A 22,757-nucleotide genomic window follows, 5' to 3' on the forward strand; every position below is an offset into this window, starting at 1 on the left:
CAACTGTCATTCTGAGGACTAAGTTTAGTAGTTACAAAACCAACTGTCATTCTGAGGACTAAGTTTAGTAGTTACAAAACCAACTGTCATTCTGAGGACTAAGTTTAGTAGTTACAAAACCAACTGTCATTCTGAGGACTAAGTTTAGTAGTTACAAAACCAACTGTCATTCTGAGGACTAAGTTTAGTAGTTACAAAACCAACTGTCATTCTGAGGACTAAGTTTAGTAGTTACAAAACCAACTGTCATTCTGAGGACTAAGTTTAGTAGTTACAAAACCAACTGTCATTCTGAGGACTAAGTTTAGTAGTTACAAAACCAACTGTCATTCTGAGGACTAAGTTTAGTAGTTACAAAACCAACTGTAATTCTGAGGACTAAGTTTAGTAGTTACAAAACCAACTGTCATTCTGAGGACTAAGTTTAGTAGTTACAAAACCAACTGTAATTCTGAGGACTAAGTTTAGTAGTTACAAAACCAACTGTAATTCTGAGGACTAAGTTTAGTAGTTACAAAACCAACTGTCATTCTGAGGACTAAGTTTAGTAGTTACAAAACCAACTGTAATTCTGAGGACTAAGTTTAGTAGTTACAAAACCAACTGTCATTCTGAGGACTAAGTTTAGTAGTTACAAAACCAACTGTCATTCTGAGGACTAAGTTTAGTAGTTACAAAACCAACTGTCATTCTGAGGACTAAGTTTAGTAGTTACAAAACCAACTGTCATTCTGAGGACTAAGTTTAGTAGTTACAAAACCAACTGTCATTCTGAGGACTAAGTTTAGTAGTTACAAAACCAACTCATTCTGAGGACTAAGTTTAGTAGTTACAAAACCAACTGTCATTCTGAGGACTAAGTTTAGTAGTTACAAAACCAACTGTCATTCTGAGGACTAAGTTTAGTAGTTACAAAACCAACTGTCATTCTGAGGACTAAGTTTAGTAGTTACAAAACCAACTGTCATTCTGAGGACTAAGTTTAGTAGTTACAAAACCAACTGTCATTCTGAGGACTAAGTTTAGTAGTTACAAAACCAACTGTCATTCTGAGGACTAAGTTTAGTAGTTACAAAACCAACTGTCATTCTGAGGACTAAGTTTAGTAGTTACAAAACCAACTGTCATTCTGAGGACTAAGTTTAGTAGTTACAAAACCAACTGTCATTCTGAGGACTAAGTTTAGTAGTTACAAAACCAACTGTCATTCTGAGGACTAAGTTTAGTAGTTACAAAACCAACTGTCATTCTGAGGACTAAGTTTAGTAGTTACAAAACCAACTGTCATTCTGAGGACTAAGTTTAGTAGTTACAAAACCAACTGTCATTCTGAGGACTAAGTTTAGTAGTTACAAAACCAACTGTCATTCTGAGGACTAAGTTTAGTCGTTACAAAACCAACTCATTCTGAGGACTAAGTTTAGTAGTTACAAAACCAACTGTCATTCTGAGGACTAAGTTTAGTAGTTACAAAACCAACTGTCATTCTGAGGACTAAGTTTAGTAGTTACAAAACCAACTGTCATTCTGAGGACTAAGTTTAGTAGTTACAAAACCAACTGTCATTCTGAGGACTAAGTTTAGTAGTTACAAAACCAACTGTCATTCTGAGGACTAAGTTTAGTAGTTACAAAACCAACTGTCATTCTGAGGACTAAGTTTAGTAGTTACAAAACCAACTGTCATTCTGAGGACTAAGTTTAGTAGTTACAAAACCAACTGTCATTCTGAGGACTAAGTTTAGTAGTTACAAAACCAACTGTCATTCTGAGGACTAAGTTTAGTAGTTACAAAACCAACTGTCATTCTGAGGACTAAGTTTAGTCGTTACAAAACCAACTGTCATTCTGAGGACAAAGTTTAGTAGTTACAAAACCAACTGTCATTCTGAGGACAAAGTTTAGTAGTTACAAAACCAACTGTCATTCTGAGGACTAAGTTTAGTCGTTACAAAACCAACTGTCATTCTGAGGACTAAGTTTAGTAGTTACAAAACCAACTGTCATTCTGAGGACTAAGTTTAGTAGTTACAAAACCAACTGTCATTCTGAGGACTAAGTTTAGTAGTTACAAAACCAACTGTCATTCTGAGGACTAAGTTTAGTCGTTACAAAACCAACTCATTCTGAGGACTAAGTTTAGTAGTTACAAAACCAACTGTCATTCTGAGGACTAAGTTTAGTAGTTACAAAACCAACTGTCATTCTGAGGACTAAGTTTAGTAGTTACAAAACCAACTGTCATTCTGAGGACTAAGTTTAGTAGTTACAAAACCAACTGTCATTCTGAGGACTAAGTTTAGTAGTTACAAAACCAACTCATTCTGAGGACTAAGTTTAGTAGTTACAAAACCAACTGTCATTCTGAGGACTAAGTTTAGTAGTTACAAAACCAACTCATTCTGAGGACTAAGTTTAGTAGTTACAAAACCAACTGTCATTCTGAGGACTAAGTTTAGTAGTTACAAAACCAACTGTCATTCTGAGGACTAAGTTTAGTAGTTACAAAACCAACTGTCATTCTGAGGACTAAGTTTAGTCGTTACAAAACCAACTGTCATTCTGAGGACTAAGTTTAGCCGTTACAAAACCAACTGTCATTCTGAGGACTAAGTTTAGTAGTTACAAAACCTACTGTCATTCTGAGGACTAAGTTTAGTAGTTACAAAACCAACTCATTCTGAGGACTAAGTTTAGTAGTTACAAAACCAACTGTCATTCTGAGGACTAAGTTTAGTAGTTACAAAACCAACTCATTCTGAGGACTAAGTTTAGTAGTTACAAAACCAACTGTCATTCTGAGGACTAAGTTTAGTAGTTACAAAACCAACTGTCATTCTGAGGACTAAGTTTAGTAGTTACAAAACCAACTGTCATTCTGAGGACTAAGTTTAGTCGTTACAAAACCAACTGTCATTCTGAGGACTAAGTTTAGCCGTTACAAAACCAACTGTCATTCTGAGGACTAAGTTTAGTAGTTACAAAACCAACTGTCATTCTGAGGACTAAGTTTAGTAGTTACAAAACCAACTGTCATTCTGAGGACTAAGTTTAGTAGTTACAAAACCAACTCATTCTGAGGACTAAGTTTAGTAGTTACAAAACCAACTGTCATTCTGAGGACTAAGTTTAGTCGTTACAAAACCAACTGTCATTCTGAGGACTTAGTTTAGTAGTTACAAAACCAACTGTCATTCTGAGGACTAAGTTTAGTAGTTACAAAACCAACTGTCATTCTGAGGACTAAGTTTAGTAGTTACAAAACCAACTGTCATTCTGAGGACTAAGTTTAGTCGTTACAAAACCAACTGTCATTCTGAGGACTTAGTTTAGTAGTTACAAAACCAACTGTCATTCTGAGGACTAAGTTTAGTAGTTACAAAACCAACTGTCATTCTGAGGACTAAGTTTAGTAGTTACAAAACCAACTGTCATTCTGAGGACTAAGTTTAGTAGTTACAAAACCAACTGTCATTCTGAGGACTAAGTTTAGTAGTTACAAAACCAACTGTCATTCTGAGGACTAAGTTTAGTAGTTACAAAACCAACTGTCATTCTGAGGACTAAGTTTAGTAGTTACAAAACCAACTGTCATTCTGAGGACTAAGTTTAGTAGTTACAAAACCAACTGTCATTCTGAGGACTAAGTTTAGTCGTTACAAAACCAACTCATTCTGAGGACTAAGTTTAGTAGTTACAAAACCAACTGTCATTCTGAGGACTAAGTTTAGTAGTTACAAAACCAACTGTCATTCTGAGGACTAAGTTTAGTAGTTACAAAACCAACTGTCATTCTGAGGACTAAGTTTAGTAGTTACAAAACCAACTGTCATTCTGAGGACTAAGTTTAGTAGTTACAAAACCAACTGTCATTCTGAGGACTAAGTTTAGTAGTTACAAAACCAACTGTCATTCTGAGGACTAAGTTTAGTAGTTACAAAACCAACTGTCATTCTGAGGACTAAGTTTAGTAGTTACAAAACCAACTGTCATTCTGAGGACTAAGTTTAGTAGTTACAAAACCAACTGTCATTCTGAGGACTAAGTTTAGTAGTTACAAAACCAACTGTCATTCTGAGGACTAAGTTTAGTCGTTACAAAACCAACTGTCATTCTGAGGACAAAGTTTAGTAGTTACAAAACCAACTGTCATTCTGAGGACAAAGTTTAGTAGTTACAAAACCAACTGTCATTCTGAGGACTAAGTTTAGTCGTTACAAAACCAACTGTCATTCTGAGGACTAAGTTTAGTAGTTACAAAACCAACTGTCATTCTGAGGACTAAGTTTAGTAGTTACAAAACCAACTGTCATTCTGAGGACTAAGTTTAGTAGTTACAAAACCAACTGTCATTCTGAGGACTAAGTTTAGTCGTTACAAAACCAACTCATTCTGAGGACTAAGTTTAGTAGTTACAAAACCAACTGTCATTCTGAGGACTAAGTTTAGTAGTTACAAAACCAACTGTCATTCTGAGGACTAAGTTTAGTAGTTACAAAACCAACTGTCATTCTGAGGACTAAGTTTAGTAGTTACAAAACCAACTGTCATTCTGAGGACTAAGTTTAGTAGTTACAAAACCAACTGTCATTCTGAGGACTAAGTTTAGTAGTTACAAAACCAACTGTCATTCTGAGGACTAAGTTTAGTAGTTACAAAACCAACTGTCATTCTGAGGACTAAGTTTAGTAGTTACAAAACCAACTGTCATTCTGAGGACTAAGTTTAGTAGTTACAAAACCTACTGTCATTCTGAGGACTAAGTTTAGTAGTTACAAAACCAACTCATTCTGAGGACTAAGTTTAGTAGTTACAAAACCAACTGTCATTCTGAGGACTAAGTTTAGTAGTTACAAAACCAACTCATTCTGAGGACTAAGTTTAGTAGTTACAAAACCAACTGTCATTCTGAGGACTAAGTTTAGTAGTTACAAAACCAACTGTCATTCTGAGGACTAAGTTTAGTAGTTACAAAACCAACTGTCATTCTGAGGACTAAGTTTAGTCGTTACAAAACCAACTGTCATTCTGAGGACTAAGTTTAGCCGTTACAAAACCAACTGTCATTCTGAGGACTAAGTTTAGTAGTTACAAAACCAACTGTCATTCTGAGGACTAAGTTTAGTAGTTACAAAACCAACTGTCATTCTGAGGACTAAGTTTAGTAGTTACAAAACCAACTCATTCTGAGGACTAAGTTTAGTAGTTACAAAACCAACTGTCATTCTGAGGACTAAGTTTAGTCGTTACAAAACCAACTGTCATTCTGAGGACTTAGTTTAGTAGTTACAAAACCAACTGTCATTCTGAGGACTAAGTTTAGTAGTTACAAAACCAACTGTCATTCTGAGGACTAAGTTTAGTAGTTACAAAACCAACTGTCATTCTGAGGACTAAGTTTAGTCGTTACAAAACCAACTGTCATTCTGAGGACTTAGTTTAGTAGTTACAAAACCAACTGTCATTCTGAGGACTAAGTTTAGTAGTTACAAAACCAACTGTCATTCTGAGGACTAAGTTTAGTAGTTACAAAACCAACTGTCATTCTGAGGACTAAGTTTAGTAGTTACAAAACCAACTGTCATTCTGAGGACTAAGTTTAGTAGTTACAAAACCAACTGTCATTCTGAGGACTAAGTTTAGTAGTTACAAAACCAACTGTCATTCTGAGGACTAAGTTTAGTAGTTACAAAACCAACTGTCATTCTGAGGACTAAGTTTAGTAGTTACAAAACCAACTGTCATTCTGAGGACTAAGTTTAGTCGTTACAAAACCAACTCATTCTGAGGACTAAGTTTAGTAGTTACAAAACCAACTGTCATTCTGAGGACTAAGTTTAGTAGTTACAAAACCAACTGTCATTCTGAGGACTAAGTTTAGTAGTTACAAAACCAACTGTCATTCTGAGGACTAAGTTTAGTAGTTACAAAACCAACTGTCATTCTGAGGACTAAGTTTAGTAGTTACAAAACCAACTGTCATTCTGAGGACTAAGTTTAGTAGTTACAAAACCAACTGTCATTCTGAGGACTAAGTTTAGTAGTTACAAAACCAACTGTCATTCTGAGGACTAAGTTTAGTAGTTACAAAACCAACTGTCATTCTGAGGACTAAGTTTAGTAGTTACAAAACCAACTGTCATTCTGAGGACTAAGTTTAGTAGTTACAAAACCAACTGTCATTCTGAGGACTAAGTTTAGTCGTTACAAAACCAACTGTCATTCTGAGGACAAAGTTTAGTAGTTACAAAACCAACTGTCATTCTGAGGACAAAGTTTAGTAGTTACAAAACCAACTGTCATTCTGAGGACTAAGTTTAGTCGTTACAAAACCAACTGTCATTCTGAGGACTAAGTTTAGTAGTTACAAAACCAACTGTCATTCTGAGGACTAAGTTTAGTAGTTACAAAACCAACTGTCATTCTGAGGACTAAGTTTAGTAGTTACAAAACCAACTGTAATTCTGAGGACTAAGTTTAGTAGTTACAAAACCAACTGTCATTCTGAGGACTAAGTTTAGTAGTTACAAAACCAACTGTAATTCTGAGGACTAAGTTTAGTAGTTACAAAACCAACTGTAATTCTGAGGACTAAGTTTAGTAGTTACAAAACCAACTGTCATTCTGAGGACTAAGTTTAGTAGTTACAAAACCAACTGTAATTCTGAGGACTAAGTTTAGTAGTTACAAAACCAACTGTCATTCTGAGGACTAAGTTTAGTAGTTACAAAACCAACTGTCATTCTGAGGACTAAGTTTAGTAGTTACAAAACCAACTGTCATTCTGAGGACTAAGTTTAGTAGTTACAAAACCAACTGTCATTCTGAGGACTAAGTTTAGTAGTTACAAAACCAACTGTCATTCTGAGGACTAAGTTTAGTAGTTACAAAACCAACTCATTCTGAGGACTAAGTTTAGTAGTTACAAAACCAACTGTCATTCTGAGGACTAAGTTTAGTAGTTACAAAACCAACTGTCATTCTGAGGACTAAGTTTAGTAGTTACAAAACCAACTGTCATTCTGAGGACTAAGTTTAGTAGTTACAAAACCAACTGTCATTCTGAGGACTAAGTTTAGTAGTTACAAAACCAACTGTCATTCTGAGGACTAAGTTTAGTAGTTACAAAACCAACTGTCATTCTGAGGACTAAGTTTAGTAGTTACAAAACCAACTGTCATTCTGAGGACTAAGTTTAGTAGTTACAAAACCAACTGTCATTCTGAGGACTAAGTTTAGTAGTTACAAAACCAACTGTCATTCTGAGGACTAAGTTTAGTAGTTACAAAACCAACTGTCATTCTGAGGACTAAGTTTAGTAGTTACAAAACCAACTGTCATTCTGAGGACTAAGTTTAGTAGTTACAAAACCAACTGTCATTCTGAGGACTAAGTTTAGTAGTTACAAAACCAACTGTCATTCTGAGGACTAAGTTTAGTAGTTACAAAACCAACTGTCATTCTGAGGACTAAGTTTAGTAGTTACAAAACCAACTGTCATTCTGAGGACTAAGTTTAGTAGTTACAAAACCAACTGTCATTCTGAGGACTAAGTTTAGTAGTTACAAAACCAACTGTCATTCTGAGGACTAAGTTTAGTAGTTACAAAACCAACTGTCATTCTGAGGACTAAGTTTAGTAGTTACAAAACCAACTGTCATTCTGAGGACTAAGTTTAGTAGTTACAAAACCAACTGTCATTCTGAGGACTAAGTTTAGTAGTTACAAAACCTACTGTCATTCTGAGGACTAAGTTTAGTAGTTACAAAACCAACTCATTCTGAGGACTAAGTTTAGTAGTTACAAAACCAACTGTCATTCTGAGGACTAAGTTTAGTAGTTACAAAACCAACTCATTCTGAGGACTAAGTTTAGTAGTTACAAAACCAACTGTCATTCTGAGGACTAAGTTTAGTAGTTACAAAACCAACTGTCATTCTGAGGACTAAGTTTAGTAGTTACAAAACCAACTGTCATTCTGAGGACTAAGTTTAGTCGTTACAAAACCAACTGTCATTCTGAGGACTAAGTTTAGCCGTTACAAAACCAACTGTCATTCTGAGGACTAAGTTTAGTAGTTACAAAACCAACTGTCATTCTGAGGACTAAGTTTAGTAGTTACAAAACCAACTGTCATTCTGAGGACTAAGTTTAGTAGTTACAAAACCAACTCATTCTGAGGACTAAGTTTAGTAGTTACAAAACCAACTGTCATTCTGAGGACTAAGTTTAGTCGTTACAAAACCAACTGTCATTCTGAGGACTTAGTTTAGTAGTTACAAAACCAACTGTCATTCTGAGGACTAAGTTTAGTAGTTACAAAACCAACTGTCATTCTGAGGACTAAGTTTAGTAGTTACAAAACCAACTGTCATTCTGAGGACTAAGTTTAGTCGTTACAAAACCAACTGTCATTCTGAGGACTTAGTTTAGTAGTTACAAAACCAACTGTCATTCTGAGGACTAAGTTTAGTAGTTACAAAACCAACTGTCATTCTGAGGACTAAGTTTAGTAGTTACAAAACCAACTGTCATTCTGAGGACTAAGTTTAGTAGTTACAAAACCAACTGTCATTCTGAGGACTAAGTTTAGTAGTTACAAAACCAACTGTCATTCTGAGGACTAAGTTTAGTAGTTACAAAACCAACTGTCATTCTGAGGACTAAGTTTAGTAGTTACAAAACCAACTGTCATTCTGAGGACTAAGTTTAGTAGTTACAAAACCAACTGTCATTCTGAGGACTAAGTTTAGTCGTTACAAAACCAACTCATTCTGAGGACTAAGTTTAGTAGTTACAAAACCAACTGTCATTCTGAGGACTAAGTTTAGTAGTTACAAAACCAACTGTCATTCTGAGGACTAAGTTTAGTAGTTACAAAACCAACTGTCATTCTGAGGACTAAGTTTAGTAGTTACAAAACCAACTGTCATTCTGAGGACTAAGTTTAGTAGTTACAAAACCAACTGTCATTCTGAGGACTAAGTTTAGTAGTTACAAAACCAACTGTCATTCTGAGGACTAAGTTTAGTAGTTACAAAACCAACTGTCATTCTGAGGACTAAGTTTAGTAGTTACAAAACCAACTGTCATTCTGAGGACTAAGTTTAGTAGTTACAAAACCAACTGTCATTCTGAGGACTAAGTTTAGTAGTTACAAAACCAACTGTCATTCTGAGGACTAAGTTTAGTCGTTACAAAACCAACTGTCATTCTGAGGACAAAGTTTAGTAGTTACAAAACCAACTGTCATTCTGAGGACAAAGTTTAGTAGTTACAAAACCAACTGTCATTCTGAGGACTAAGTTTAGTCGTTACAAAACCAACTGTCATTCTGAGGACTAAGTTTAGTAGTTACAAAACCAACTGTCATTCTGAGGACTAAGTTTAGTAGTTACAAAACCAACTGTCATTCTGAGGACTAAGTTTAGTAGTTACAAAACCAACTGTCATTCTGAGGACTAAGTTTAGTCGTTACAAAACCAACTCATTCTGAGGACTAAGTTTAGTAGTTACAAAACCAACTGTCATTCTGAGGACTAAGTTTAGTAGTTACAAAACCAACTGTCATTCTGAGGACTAAGTTTAGTAGTTACAAAACCAACTGTCATTCTGAGGACTAAGTTTAGTAGTTACAAAACCAACTGTCATTCTGAGGACTAAGTTTAGTAGTTACAAAACCAACTGTCATTCTGAGGACTAAGTTTAGTAGTTACAAAACCAACTGTCATTCTGAGGACTAAGTTTAGTAGTTACAAAACCAACTGTCATTCTGAGGACTAAGTTTAGTAGTTACAAAACCAACTGTCATTCTGAGGACTAAGTTTAGTAGTTACAAAACCTACTGTCATTCTGAGGACTAAGTTTAGTAGTTACAAAACCAACTCATTCTGAGGACTAAGTTTAGTAGTTACAAAACCAACTGTCATTCTGAGGACTAAGTTTAGTAGTTACAAAACCAACTCATTCTGAGGACTAAGTTTAGTAGTTACAAAACCAACTGTCATTCTGAGGACTAAGTTTAGTAGTTACAAAACCAACTGTCATTCTGAGGACTAAGTTTAGTAGTTACAAAACCAACTGTCATTCTGAGGACTAAGTTTAGTCGTTACAAAACCAACTGTCATTCTGAGGACTAAGTTTAGCCGTTACAAAACCAACTGTCATTCTGAGGACTAAGTTTAGTAGTTACAAAACCAACTGTCATTCTGAGGACTAAGTTTAGTAGTTACAAAACCAACTGTCATTCTGAGGACTAAGTTTAGTAGTTACAAAACCAACTCATTCTGAGGACTAAGTTTAGTAGTTACAAAACCAACTGTCATTCTGAGGACTAAGTTTAGTCGTTACAAAACCAACTGTCATTCTGAGGACTTAGTTTAGTAGTTACAAAACCAACTGTCATTCTGAGGACTAAGTTTAGTAGTTACAAAACCAACTGTCATTCTGAGGACTAAGTTTAGTAGTTACAAAACCAACTGTCATTCTGAGGACTAAGTTTAGTCGTTACAAAACCAACTGTCATTCTGAGGACTTAGTTTAGTAGTTACAAAACCAACTGTCATTCTGAGGACTAAGTTTAGTAGTTACAAAACCAACTGTCATTCTGAGGACTAAGTTTAGTAGTTACAAAACCAACTGTCATTCTGAGGACTAAGTTTAGTAGTTACAAAACCAACTGTCATTCTGAGGACTAAGTTTAGTAGTTACAAAACCAACTGTCATTCTGAGGACTAAGTTTAGTAGTTACAAAACCAACTGTCATTCTGAGGACTAAGTTTAGTAGTTACAAAACCAACTGTCATTCTGAGGACTAAGTTTAGTAGTTACAAAACCAACTGTCATTCTGAGGACTAAGTTTAGTCGTTACAAAACCAACTCATTCTGAGGACTAAGTTTAGTAGTTACAAAACCAACTGTCATTCTGAGGACTAAGTTTAGTAGTTACAAAACCAACTGTCATTCTGAGGACTAAGTTTAGTAGTTACAAAACCAACTGTCATTCTGAGGACTAAGTTTAGTAGTTACAAAACCAACTGTCATTCTGAGGACTAAGTTTAGTAGTTACAAAACCAACTGTCATTCTGAGGACTAAGTTTAGTAGTTACAAAACCAACTGTCATTCTGAGGACTAAGTTTAGTAGTTACAAAACCAACTGTCATTCTGAGGACTAAGTTTAGTAGTTACAAAACCAACTGTCATTCTGAGGACTAAGTTTAGTAGTTACAAAACCAACTGTCATTCTGAGGACTAAGTTTAGTAGTTACAAAACCAACTGTCATTCTGAGGACTAAGTTTAGTCGTTACAAAACCAACTGTCATTCTGAGGACAAAGTTTAGTAGTTACAAAACCAACTGTCATTCTGAGGACAAAGTTTAGTAGTTACAAAACCAACTGTCATTCTGAGGACTAAGTTTAGTCGTTACAAAACCAACTGTCATTCTGAGGACTAAGTTTAGTAGTTACAAAACCAACTGTCATTCTGAGGACTAAGTTTAGTAGTTACAAAACCAACTGTCATTCTGAGGACTAAGTTTAGTAGTTACAAAACCAACTGTCATTCTGAGGACTAAGTTTAGTCGTTACAAAACCAACTCATTCTGAGGACTAAGTTTAGTAGTTACAAAACCAACTGTCATTCTGAGGACTAAGTTTAGTAGTTACAAAACCAACTGTCATTCTGAGGACTAAGTTTAGTAGTTACAAAACCAACTGTCATTCTGAGGACTAAGTTTAGTAGTTACAAAACCAACTGTCATTCTGAGGACTAAGTTTAGTAGTTACAAAACCAACTGTCATTCTGAGGACTAAGTTTAGTAGTTACAAAACCAACTGTCATTCTGAGGACTAAGTTTAGTAGTTACAAAACCAACTGTCATTCTGAGGACTAAGTTTAGTAGTTACAAAACCAACTCATTCTGAGGACTAAGTTTAGGAAAAGTGTCTTATTTTCAATACATTTTATTTTCGCCTGAATCGTCTTTTCGTCTGGATTAAATTCTTGGGTCATTTTATACTGTTTTGCTTTAGAAAAACCTAACTTATTTAAAATAAAACCCAAAGTGTGTTCCTGTAATTTGTCCATAAATCATAAAAAAAATTATATTCGTTGAAGTTTACATTATACTATAATATTTATTATGTACAAACACAGTGTCTGTGGACATGTTGGGGGAAAAAAAGTCTGATTTAATTTTAAACATGTTTATTTTCAGTGTTATTTAACTCAGACCTTTACATGACAAGAGCAATGTAAAAAAAATATATATATATTAGAAATGGATTAGTTTATAACTGTTATGGTAATTAGAACGTAAAATGCATAATATCTGATAAAAACTTTTTTAAAATAATTATAATTATGAAATAGATAAGTACACATCCTAATCTCAGCGATCCAAGAGGACATTTCATGACAAATGACACGGAATGCGGAATGTTGTGGTAAAATGCGACCTTATTCTAAGATAGAGACTTTGCTACTGTGGTGTTTTCATCTCGAGATATGATCATGTCCTAAATCAGATTAAAAAAAAAAAAAAAGGAAAATAGGTATTTTGTTTAGATTATGAGTGTCGATTATGTAAATACAAGTATAAAACCTCTTGTCTTTCATTGTATGATTTGGATATTGCTGAATGTAAATGATTATATCATTTAAAGGAGGTACAGTGTATTCAGGAAGTACTCAGGCCATTTTAAAGTTTTACCACATTTTGTTACGTTTCAGCCTTATTCTAATATGTTTTTAATTCTCCCCTCATCAATCTACACACAATGACAAGGTATATTGAAATCAGACCTTCTTGTGGAGTATCTGATCATCTATTTGTATAGGAGTGGTTAAAACACGCTAATAATGGACCTCTGAGTACATCAACGAAAAGTTTGAAAAAAAAAAAAAAAACGGATCCTGGAGATTTCCACTTATTAGAGGCTTTAATAGCATCAAGAAGTTCCTCTTCTGTAATTTAATCACATGAGTCTTTCTGTACAGCTGTTAGTTTTACATTATTAATAGGGAGAAAAATCCATACAATTAGCGTCGGTTAGAGGAGTTGCAGGAGACTGAAATGAAAACATTAAAGTACTTTACTTCCTCTTTCAAAATGTCATTTGGCGAATCACAGGTGACTCCGTCATTTGTCTCAAGTTTCAGTAAATTATTTTTGGTAGCATTTCTATGTTGAAGATTGAAAAAAATAATAATTTGGTGCATTTTTCCCCAATAACATGTGTTATTGTTACCCATCTACCTATCACTGCCCTAAGTGCACCAAATTATTTTATAATGAGAACGTCGAAAGCTCCCTCGTCTTTGTAGCTGAATCTGTGCTTGAAATTCAATACTAGACTGAGGGACCTTACAGATGTTGTATATATGACAGAGGAAGGATTAGTCATTCACTACTAGACTGAGGGACCTTACAGATGCTGTATGTATGTATGGGGGACTGAGGAAGGGTTAGTCATTCACTACTAGACTGAGGGACCTTACAGATGTTGTATGGGGGACTGAGGAAGGGTTAGTCATTCACTACTAGACTGAGGGACCGTACAGATGTTGTATGTATGGGGTTAGTCATTCACTACTAGACTGAGGGACCTTACAGATGTTGTATGTATGACAGAGGAAGGGTTAGTCATTCACTACTAGACTGAGGGACTGAGGAAGGGTTAGTCATTCACTACTAGACTGAGGGACCTTACAGATGTTGTATGTATGGGGACAGAGGAAGGGTTAGTCATTCACTACTAGACTGAGGGACAGAGGAAGGGTTAGTCATTCACTACTAGACTGAGGGACTGAGGAAGGGTTAGTCATTCACTACTAGACTGAGGGACCTTACAGATGTTGTATGGGGGACAGAGGAAGGGTTAGTCATTCACTACTAGACTGAGGGACTGAGGAAGGGTTAGTCATTCACTACTAGACTGAGGGACCTTACAGATGTTGTATGGGGGACAGAGGAAGGGTTAGTCATTCACTACTAGACTGAGGGACCTTACAGATGTTGTATGTATGGGGACAGAGGAAGGATTAGTCATTCACTACTAGACTGAGGGACAGAGGAAGGGTTAGTCATTCACTACTAGACTGAGGGACCTTACAGATGTTGTATGGGGGACAGAGGAAGGGTTAGTCATTCACTACTAGACTGAGGGACTGAGGAAGGGTTAGTCATTCACTACTAGACTGAGGGACCTTACAGATGTTGTATGTATGGGGACAGAGGAAGGATTAGTCATTCACTACTAGACTGAGGGAGAGAGGAAGGGTTAGTCATTCACTACTAGACTGAGGGACCTTACAGATGTTGTATGGGGGACAGAGGAAGGGTTAGTCATTCACTACTAGACTGAGGGACCTTCCAGATGTTGTATGTATGACAGAGGAAGGATTAGTCATTCACTACTAGACTGAGAGACCTTACAGATGTTGTATGTATGGGGGACTGAGGAAGGGTTAGTCATTCACTACTAGACTGAGGGACCTTCCAGATGTTGTATGTATGGGGGACTGAGGAAGGGTTAGTCATTCACTACTAGACTGAGAGACCTTACAGATGTTGGATGTATGGGGGACTGAGGAAGGGTCAGTCATTCACTACTAGACTGAGAGACCTTACAGATGTTGGATGTATAGGGGACTGAGGAAGGGTTCGTCATTCACTACTAGACTGAGAGACCTTACAGATGTTGGATGTATGGGGGACAGAGGAAGGATTAGTCATTCACTACTAGACTGAGGGACCTTACAGATGCTGTATGTATGGGGGACTGAGGAAGGGTCAGTCATTCACTACTAGACTGAGAGACCTTACAGATGTTGGATGTATAGGGGACTGAGGAAGGGTTCGTCATTCACTACTAGACTGAGAGACCTTACAGATGTTGGATGTATGGGGGACAGAGGAAGGATTAGTCATTCACTACTAGACTGAGAGACAGAGGAAGGGTTAGTCATTCACTACTAGACTGAGGGGACAGAGGAAGGGTTAGTCATTCACTACTAGACTGAGGGACCTTACAGATGTTGTATGTATGGGGGACAGAGGAAGGATTAGTCATTCACTACTAGACTGAGGGGACAGAGGAAGGATTAGTCATTCACTACTAGACTGAGGGACCTTACAGATGTTGTATGTATAGGGGACAGAGGAAGGGTTAGTCATTCACTACTAGACTGAGGGACCGTACAGATGTTGTATGTATGTATGACAGAGGAAGGGATTAGTCATTCACTACTAGACTGAGGGACCTTACAGATGTTGTATGTATGGGGGACAGAGGAAGGATTAGTCATTCACTACTAGACTGAGGGACTGAGGAAGGGTTAGTCATTCACTACTAGACTGAGGGACAGAGGAAGGGTTCGTCATTCACTACTAGACTGAGGGACTGAGGAAGGGTTAGTCATTCACTACTAGACTGAGGGACTGAGGAAGGGTTAGTCATTCACTACTAGACTGAGGGACTGAGGAAGGGTTAGTCATTCACTACTAGACTGAGGGACCTTACAGATGTTGTATGTATGGGGGACAGAGGAAGGGTTAGTCATTCACTACTAGACTGAGGGACTGAGGAAGGGTTAGTCATTCACTACTAGACTGAGGGACAGAGGAAGGATTAGTCATTCACTACTAGACTGAGGGACCTTACAGATGTTGTATGTATGGGGGACAGAGGAAGGATTAGTCATTCACTACTAGACTGAGGGACCTTACAGATGTTGTATGTATGGGGGACAGAGGAAGGATTAGTCATTCACTACTAGACTGAGGGACCTTACAGATGTTGTATGTATGGGGGACAGAGGAAGGATTAGTCATTCACTACTAGACTGAGGGACTGAGGAAGGATTAGTCATTCACTACTAGACTGAGGGACCGTACAGATGTTGTATATATGACAGAGGAAGGATTAGTCATTCACTACTAGACTGAGGAACCTTACAGATGTTGTATGTATGGGGACAGAGGAAGGGTTAGTCATTCACTACTAGACTGAGGGACAGAGGAAGGGATTAGTCATTCACTACTAGACTGAGGGACCTTACAGATGCTGTATGTATGACAGAGGAAGGGTTAGTCATTCACTACTAGACTGAGGGACCTTACAGATGTTGTATGTATGGGGGACAGAGGAAGGATTAGTCATTCACTACTAGACTGAGGGACCGTACAGATGTTGTATGGGGGACTGAGGAAGGATTAGTCATTCACTACTAGACTGAGGGACCTTACAGATGTTGTATGTATGGGGGACTGAGGAAGGGTTAGTCATTCACTACTAGACTGAGGGACTGAGGAAGGGTTAGTCATTCACTACTAGACTGAGGGACCTTACAGATGTTGTATGTATGGGGGACTGAGGAAGGGTTAGTCATTCACTACTAGACTGAGGGACCTTCCAGATGTTGTATGTATGGGGGACAGAGGAAGGGTTAGTCATTCACTACTAGACTGAGGGACCTTTTTTTTATTTTTACCTTTATTTAACTAGACAAGTCAGTTAAGAACAAATTACTATTTTCAATGATGGCCTAGGAACAGTGGGTTAACTGCCTGTTCAGGGGCAGAACGACAGATTTGTACCTTGTCAGCTTGGGGATGCAACCTTCCGGTTACTAGTCCAACACTCTAACCACTAGGCTGCCGCCCCTTACAGATGCTGTATGTATGGGGGACAGAGGAAGGGTTAGTCATTCAAAGATCACATCAAGGGACCGTACAGATTAAATCACATGTAACTTATTATGTGATTTGTTCAGCCACATTTTTTATATTTTTTATATGTAACTAGGCAAGTCAGTTACGAACAAATTCTTATTTATAATGACGGCCTACACCGGCCAAACCCGGACAACGCTGGACCAATTGTGCGCCGCACTACGGCACCTCCGATCACGGCCGGATGTGATGCAGCCTGGATTCAAACCAGGGAGTGTAGTGACGCCTCTCGCACTGAGATGCAGAGCCTCAGACCACTGCGCCACTCGGGAACTTTCACTCCTGAACTCATTTAGGCTGAATACTTATGCAACAAAATGTGAAATAAGTCATTTCAAAAGGCACTGTATTTTATACACGGTTTTGTCTGTTAAACGTTGGTTACTATTATGACAATCCCATGGTTGAAATTTCACTGTCGAAACAATAGTTTATGTTGATGACTTTTTGGAAATCCAATGTATTTTCCACGTCGATTCCATGTCACAATTTGTTGACTAAATTACGTTGAAACAACATTGATTCAACCAGTTTGTGCCTAGTTTACTATTTTCCTCTAGTTACTAGCTCAACAGCCACATCATTCATTACCAGACTGAGGTCTTGTGCCTAGTTTAATATTTCCCTCTAGCTACTAGCTCAACAGCCACATCCTTTATTACCAGACTGAGGTCTTGTGCCTAGTTTACTATTTTCCTCTAGCTACTAGCTCAACAGCCACATCATTCATTACCAGACTGAGGTCTTGTGCCTAGTTTACTATTTTCCTCTAGCTACTAGCTCAACAGCCACATCCTTTATTACCAGACTGAGGTCTTGTGCCTAGTTTACTATTTTCCTCTAGCTACTAGCTCAACAGCCACATCCTTTATTACCAGACTGAGGTCTTGTGCCTAGTTTACTATTTTCCTCTAGCTACTAGCTCAACAGCCACATCATTCATTACCAGACTGAGGTCTTGTGCCTAGTTTACTATTTTCCTCTAGTTACTAGCTCAACAGCCACATCCTTTATTACCAGACTGAGGTCTTGTGCCTAGTTTACTATTTTCCTCTAGCTACTAGCTCAACAGCCACATCCTTTATTACCAGACTGAGGTCTTGTGCCTAGTTTACTATTTTCCTCTAGCTACTAGCTCAACAGCCACATCCTTTATTACCAGACTGAGGTCTTGTACTTAAAGGAATGATTTGTACCAAATACAACGCTCTTAGTTATGATAACATTGATAAGTTGTTAACATACAAAAACATTCACAACCTCATGAATGTTTCCATCAATGTTATTCCACCATGTCAGAGAAAACACAGGCGCTGATTTTACACTGAAGAAAAATATGAACAACGCAACATGTAAAGTGTTGGTCCCATGTTTCATGAGCTGAAATAAAAGATCCCAGAAATGTTCCATACGGCACATAAAGCTCTATAATGTTGTGCACAAATTTGTTTACATCCCTGTTAGTGATTATTTATACTTTGTTAATATAATCCATCCACCTGACAGTTGTGGCATGTCAAGATGCTGATTAAACAGCATGATCATTACACAGGTGCACCTTGTGCTGGGGGACAATAAAAGGACACTCTAATGTGCAGTTTTGTCACGAAACACAATGCCACAGATGTGTCAACTTCTTGAAGGAGCGTGTAATTAGCATGATGACACTGCAGGAATGTCCACCAGAGCTGTTGCCAGAGAATGTAGTATTCATTTATCTGCCATTAAGCCGATGCCGATGCCGTTTTAGAGAATTTGGCAGTACATCAAACCGGCCTCACACCCGTAGACCACGTGTAACCACGCCAGCACAGGATCTCCACATACGGCTTCTTCACCTGCGGGATCGTCTGAGACCAGTCACCCAGACAGCTGATGAAACAGAGGAGTATTTCTGTCTATAATAAAGCCCTTTTTGGGGGAAAAACTCATTCTGATTGGATTGGCCTGGTTGCCCAATGGGTGGGCCTATGCCCGTCATGTGAAATCCATAGATTAGGGCCTAATTAATTTATTTAAATTGACTGATTTCCTTACATGAACTGTAACTCAGTTTAATCGTCGACATTTTTCCATGTTGCATGCATATTTTTTTGTTCAGTAAAAAAGTATTTGATTAATGCAACATATTTTGGTCTGAATATCAATAAAATGTGGAACACCAATATTTAATATCGACTGGTACACCGTTTAGGCGCGCTATTATAGACCTATGTGTTTATTTTCGTTTGACTTGAATTAATGTGAAATCGTGTCCTAAAAGGACTTTTGCTGCGTTACCAACTCCGGTCAGCAGGGGGCGATGTGGAGACTATTTGCGTGACGTAGAAAATAGTGGACATGACGTCGCAAACCAACAACAACAAAGATGGAGGCACGTTACCTCGGGTAGGGAACTAACTATTTTGATAGTATTTTTTATATTTACACTCTTTATTTTATATAGAGAAATAAACGTTTTGTTAAATATATAAGTAAACTTTTTGTTATATATATATATATATATATATATATATATATAAACTTTTTGTTAAATATCTAGGTACCTAACGTTAAATTCAGTGTGCTAGCTGCCCATTGCTAATTCTGGTTGATAAGTCACAGCCAGCTAGCCTATTATCATACACTTAGCTACTTACTAAAAGTAACAATACGATGGAGGAATTAGACTAGTCATTGAGTTAGCCACTGTAGTTAATTAGCTGTATGAAGAAAAAATAACCTTACACCGACATTTCCAGACTCCAGAAAAGTGTTTAACGAACGTCAGTTACCTCGTTTACATAAATCTAGTCACTATCCGACTGGTCAACTGTGTTTTAGGTGACTGTAACGTTACTAGTCTGTCTAGCGGTCAGCTAGCTATTCCAGCGCCGCCGACCACCAACCGGTCCCAGACATGAGCTCTCTAAGCTACTTCACCCCGGCCCGAGAAGAAGAGCTGCTGTGGTCGGGAAACGCAGGCGCAGCCACCGGACCTCAACCCAGCACCCTCGGAGGAGAGGAGGCACGGCGCTTCTATCAAAGCCTCATAGAAGAAGGGGATGGAGAGGAGAGACGAGGAATGGAGCAGAGGGGGAGAGAGAACCGCAGGGGGAGAAGAGCGGGGCAGCACGTCCAGGTACCACAAATATAGCCTAGTAGCTACATCATCTATGATCATGACATGTATGATTTAAAAAATAAAGTATTTCCTCAGTATATATACACAGTACCAGTCAACAGTTGACACCTACTCATTCCAGGGTTTTTCTTAATTTGTACTATTTTCTAACATTGTATAATACTATTGAAGACATCAACACTATGAAATAACACATATGGAATCATGTAGTAACCAAAAAAAGTGATAAACAAATCAAAATATATTTTATGTTTGAGTTTCTTCAAAATAGCCACTCTTTGCCATGACAGCTTTGCACACTCTAGATGCACCAGTGAAGCATCTGCTGATTGGCCATCTGCACATTGGCCATCTGCTGATTGGCCATCTGCTGATTGACCAAAATGTAACTAAAGTACATGTATTCTTTCCCACAGGCTAGCAGGCAGCAGGCTAACACCACCAGCACTACCACAGAGCTGGAGGGGCTAAGACTGCTGCGTTGTGCCCAGGAAGGAGACCTGTCTGGGGTGAGAGGCCTGCTGTCCCGGGGGGTGGATGTCAACTTCCAGGTAGGTAACAGAATCTGAACCTGGGTCTCCCACGGGGAGTAAGTAACAGGAGGGATCTGAACCACGGGGAGTAGGTAACAGGAGGGATCTGAACCACGGGGAGTAGGTAACAGGAGGGATCTGAACCACGGGGAGTAGGTAACAGGAGGGATCTGAACCACGGGGAGTAGGTAACAGGAGGGATCTGAACCACGGGGAGTAGGTAACAGGAGGGATCTGAACCACGGGGAGTAGGTAACAGGAGGGATCTGAACCACGGGGAGTAGGTAACAGGAGGGATCTGAACCACGGGGAGTAGGTAACAGGAGGGATCTGAACCACGGGGAGTAGGTAACAGGAGGGATCTGAACCACGGGGAGTAGGTAACAGGAGGGATCTGAACCACGGGGAGTAGGTAACAGGAGGGATCTGAACCACGGGGAGTAGGTAACAGGAGGGATCTGAACCACGGGGAGTAGGTAACAGGAGGGATCTGAACCACAGGGAGTAGGTAACAGGAGGGATCTGGACCTGGGTCTCCCATGGGGAGAAACCAAGTAGGAGAATGGATTACTAGACCGCGTTGGCGGAGTGAAAAGTGATTTTAGTTTTTATCACCGGGCTGCTTCCCGGGCGTGAGCCAGGTGCCCCGTTCAAAGCCCACGGAGAAGATGGCTCAAACCAAAAAGTGACCTAGGCGATGCATGTAGACTAATGAGTAGAGGATGCTGTGTTTTCACATGCTGAAGTGGGGCTTTTGATAAAAATGGTTTATTAGCCTGAAAATGTAGTATTTTTACCTCGGGAAGTTGGTGACTCCTGAATTAGGGAGAACGGGCTTGTGGTGAAGGCTGGAGCGGAATCAGTGGGAATGTTAGACATGACATCACACACACGGTTTCCATGGTTTCTCCTGAATTAGGGAGAACGGGCTTGTGGTGAAGGCTGGAGCGGAATCAGTGGGAATGTTAGACAATACATCACACACACGGTTTCCATGGTTTCCATGTGTTGGATGCCATTCCATTTGCTCCGTTCCGGCAATTATTATGAGCCGTTCTCTCCTCAGCAGCCTCCAAAGTGTCTTACATATATTTTAAGATTACTGTTCAATTTGAGCAGGGCGCACCTCCCTCACCGGTTTCACCCAGTCGCGCGACAGGCCATAGCACCGGTTCAACCTGGGGCAGGTTAATCAAATCACCTCAGTGTTCTGACCATAGCCCCGGTTCAACCTGGGGCAGGTTAATCAAATCACCTTAGTGTCCTGACCATTAGACCATAGCCCCGGTTCAACCTGGGCCAGTTTAATCAGATCACCTCAGTGTCCTGACCATTAGACCATAGCCCCGGTTCAACCTGGGCCAGTTTAATCAGATCACCTCAGTGTCCTGACCATTAGACCATAGCCCCGGTTCAACCTGGGCCAGTTTAATCAGATCACCTCAGTGTCCTGACCATTAGACCATAGCCCCGGTTCAACCTGGGGCAGTTTAATCAGATCACCTCAGTGTCCTGACCATTAGACCATAGCCCCGGTTCAACCTGGGGCAGTTTAATCAGATCACCTCAGTGTCCTGACCATTAGACCATAGCCCCGGTTCAACCTGGGCCAGTTTAATCAGATCACCTCAGTGTCCTGACCATTAGACCATAGCCCCGGTTCAACCTGGGCCAGTTTAATCAGATCACCTCAGTGTCCTGACCATTAGACCATAGCCCCGGTTCAACCTGGGGCAGTTTAATCAGATCACCTCAGTGTCCTGACCATTAGACCATAGCCCCGGTTCAACCTGGGCCAGTTTAATCAGATCACCTCAGTGTCCTGACCATTAGACCATAGCCCCGGTTCAACCTGGGCCAGTTTAATCAGATCACCTCAGTGTCCTGACCATTAGACCATAGCCCCGGTTCAACCTGGGGCAGTTTAATCAGATCACCTCAGTGTCCTGACCATTAGACCATAGCCCCGGTTCAACCTGGGGCAGTTTAATCAGATCACCTCAGTGTCCTGACCATTAGACCATAGCCCCGGTTCAACCTGGGCCAGTTTAATCAGATCACCTCAGTGTCCTGACCATTAGACCATAGCCCCGGTTCAACCTGGGGCAGTTTAATCAGATCACCTCAGTGTCCTGACCATTAGACCATAGCCCCGGTTCAACCTGGGGCAGTTTAATCAGATCACCTCAGTGTCCTGACCATTAGACCATAGCCCCGGTTCAACCTGGGGCAGTTTAATCAGATCACCTCAGTGTCCTGACCATTAGACCATAGCCCCGGTTCAACCTGGGCCAGTTTAATCAGATCACCTCAGTGTCCTGACCATTAGACCATAGCCCCGGTTCAACCTGGGCCAGTTTAATCAG

General features: G+C 39.1%; 1 protein-coding gene across 1 annotated transcript in view; it reads left to right on the plus strand.

The window, feature by feature from the left end:
- Positions 1-19,011: 19,011 nt before the first annotated feature.
- Positions 19,012-22,757, plus strand: part of LOC118947753 (G patch domain and ankyrin repeat-containing protein 1-like) — a 13,883-nt gene continuing 10,137 nt past the window's right edge. Inside the window, exons 1-3 of the mRNA XM_036972885.1 lie at positions 19,012-19,122; positions 19,586-19,855; positions 20,275-20,409. Of these exons, the coding sequence (XP_036828780.1) occupies positions 19,075-19,122; positions 19,586-19,855; positions 20,275-20,409 (453 nt within the window). The 5' untranslated portion in view covers positions 19,012-19,074. The remainder of the gene's footprint in view (positions 19,123-19,585; positions 19,856-20,274; positions 20,410-22,757) is intronic.

Source organism: Oncorhynchus mykiss, unplaced genomic scaffold, assembly GCF_013265735.2.
Source record: "Oncorhynchus mykiss isolate Arlee unplaced genomic scaffold, USDA_OmykA_1.1 un_scaffold_196, whole genome shotgun sequence".
Lineage (NCBI taxonomy): Eukaryota > Metazoa > Chordata > Actinopteri > Salmoniformes > Salmonidae > Oncorhynchus > Oncorhynchus mykiss.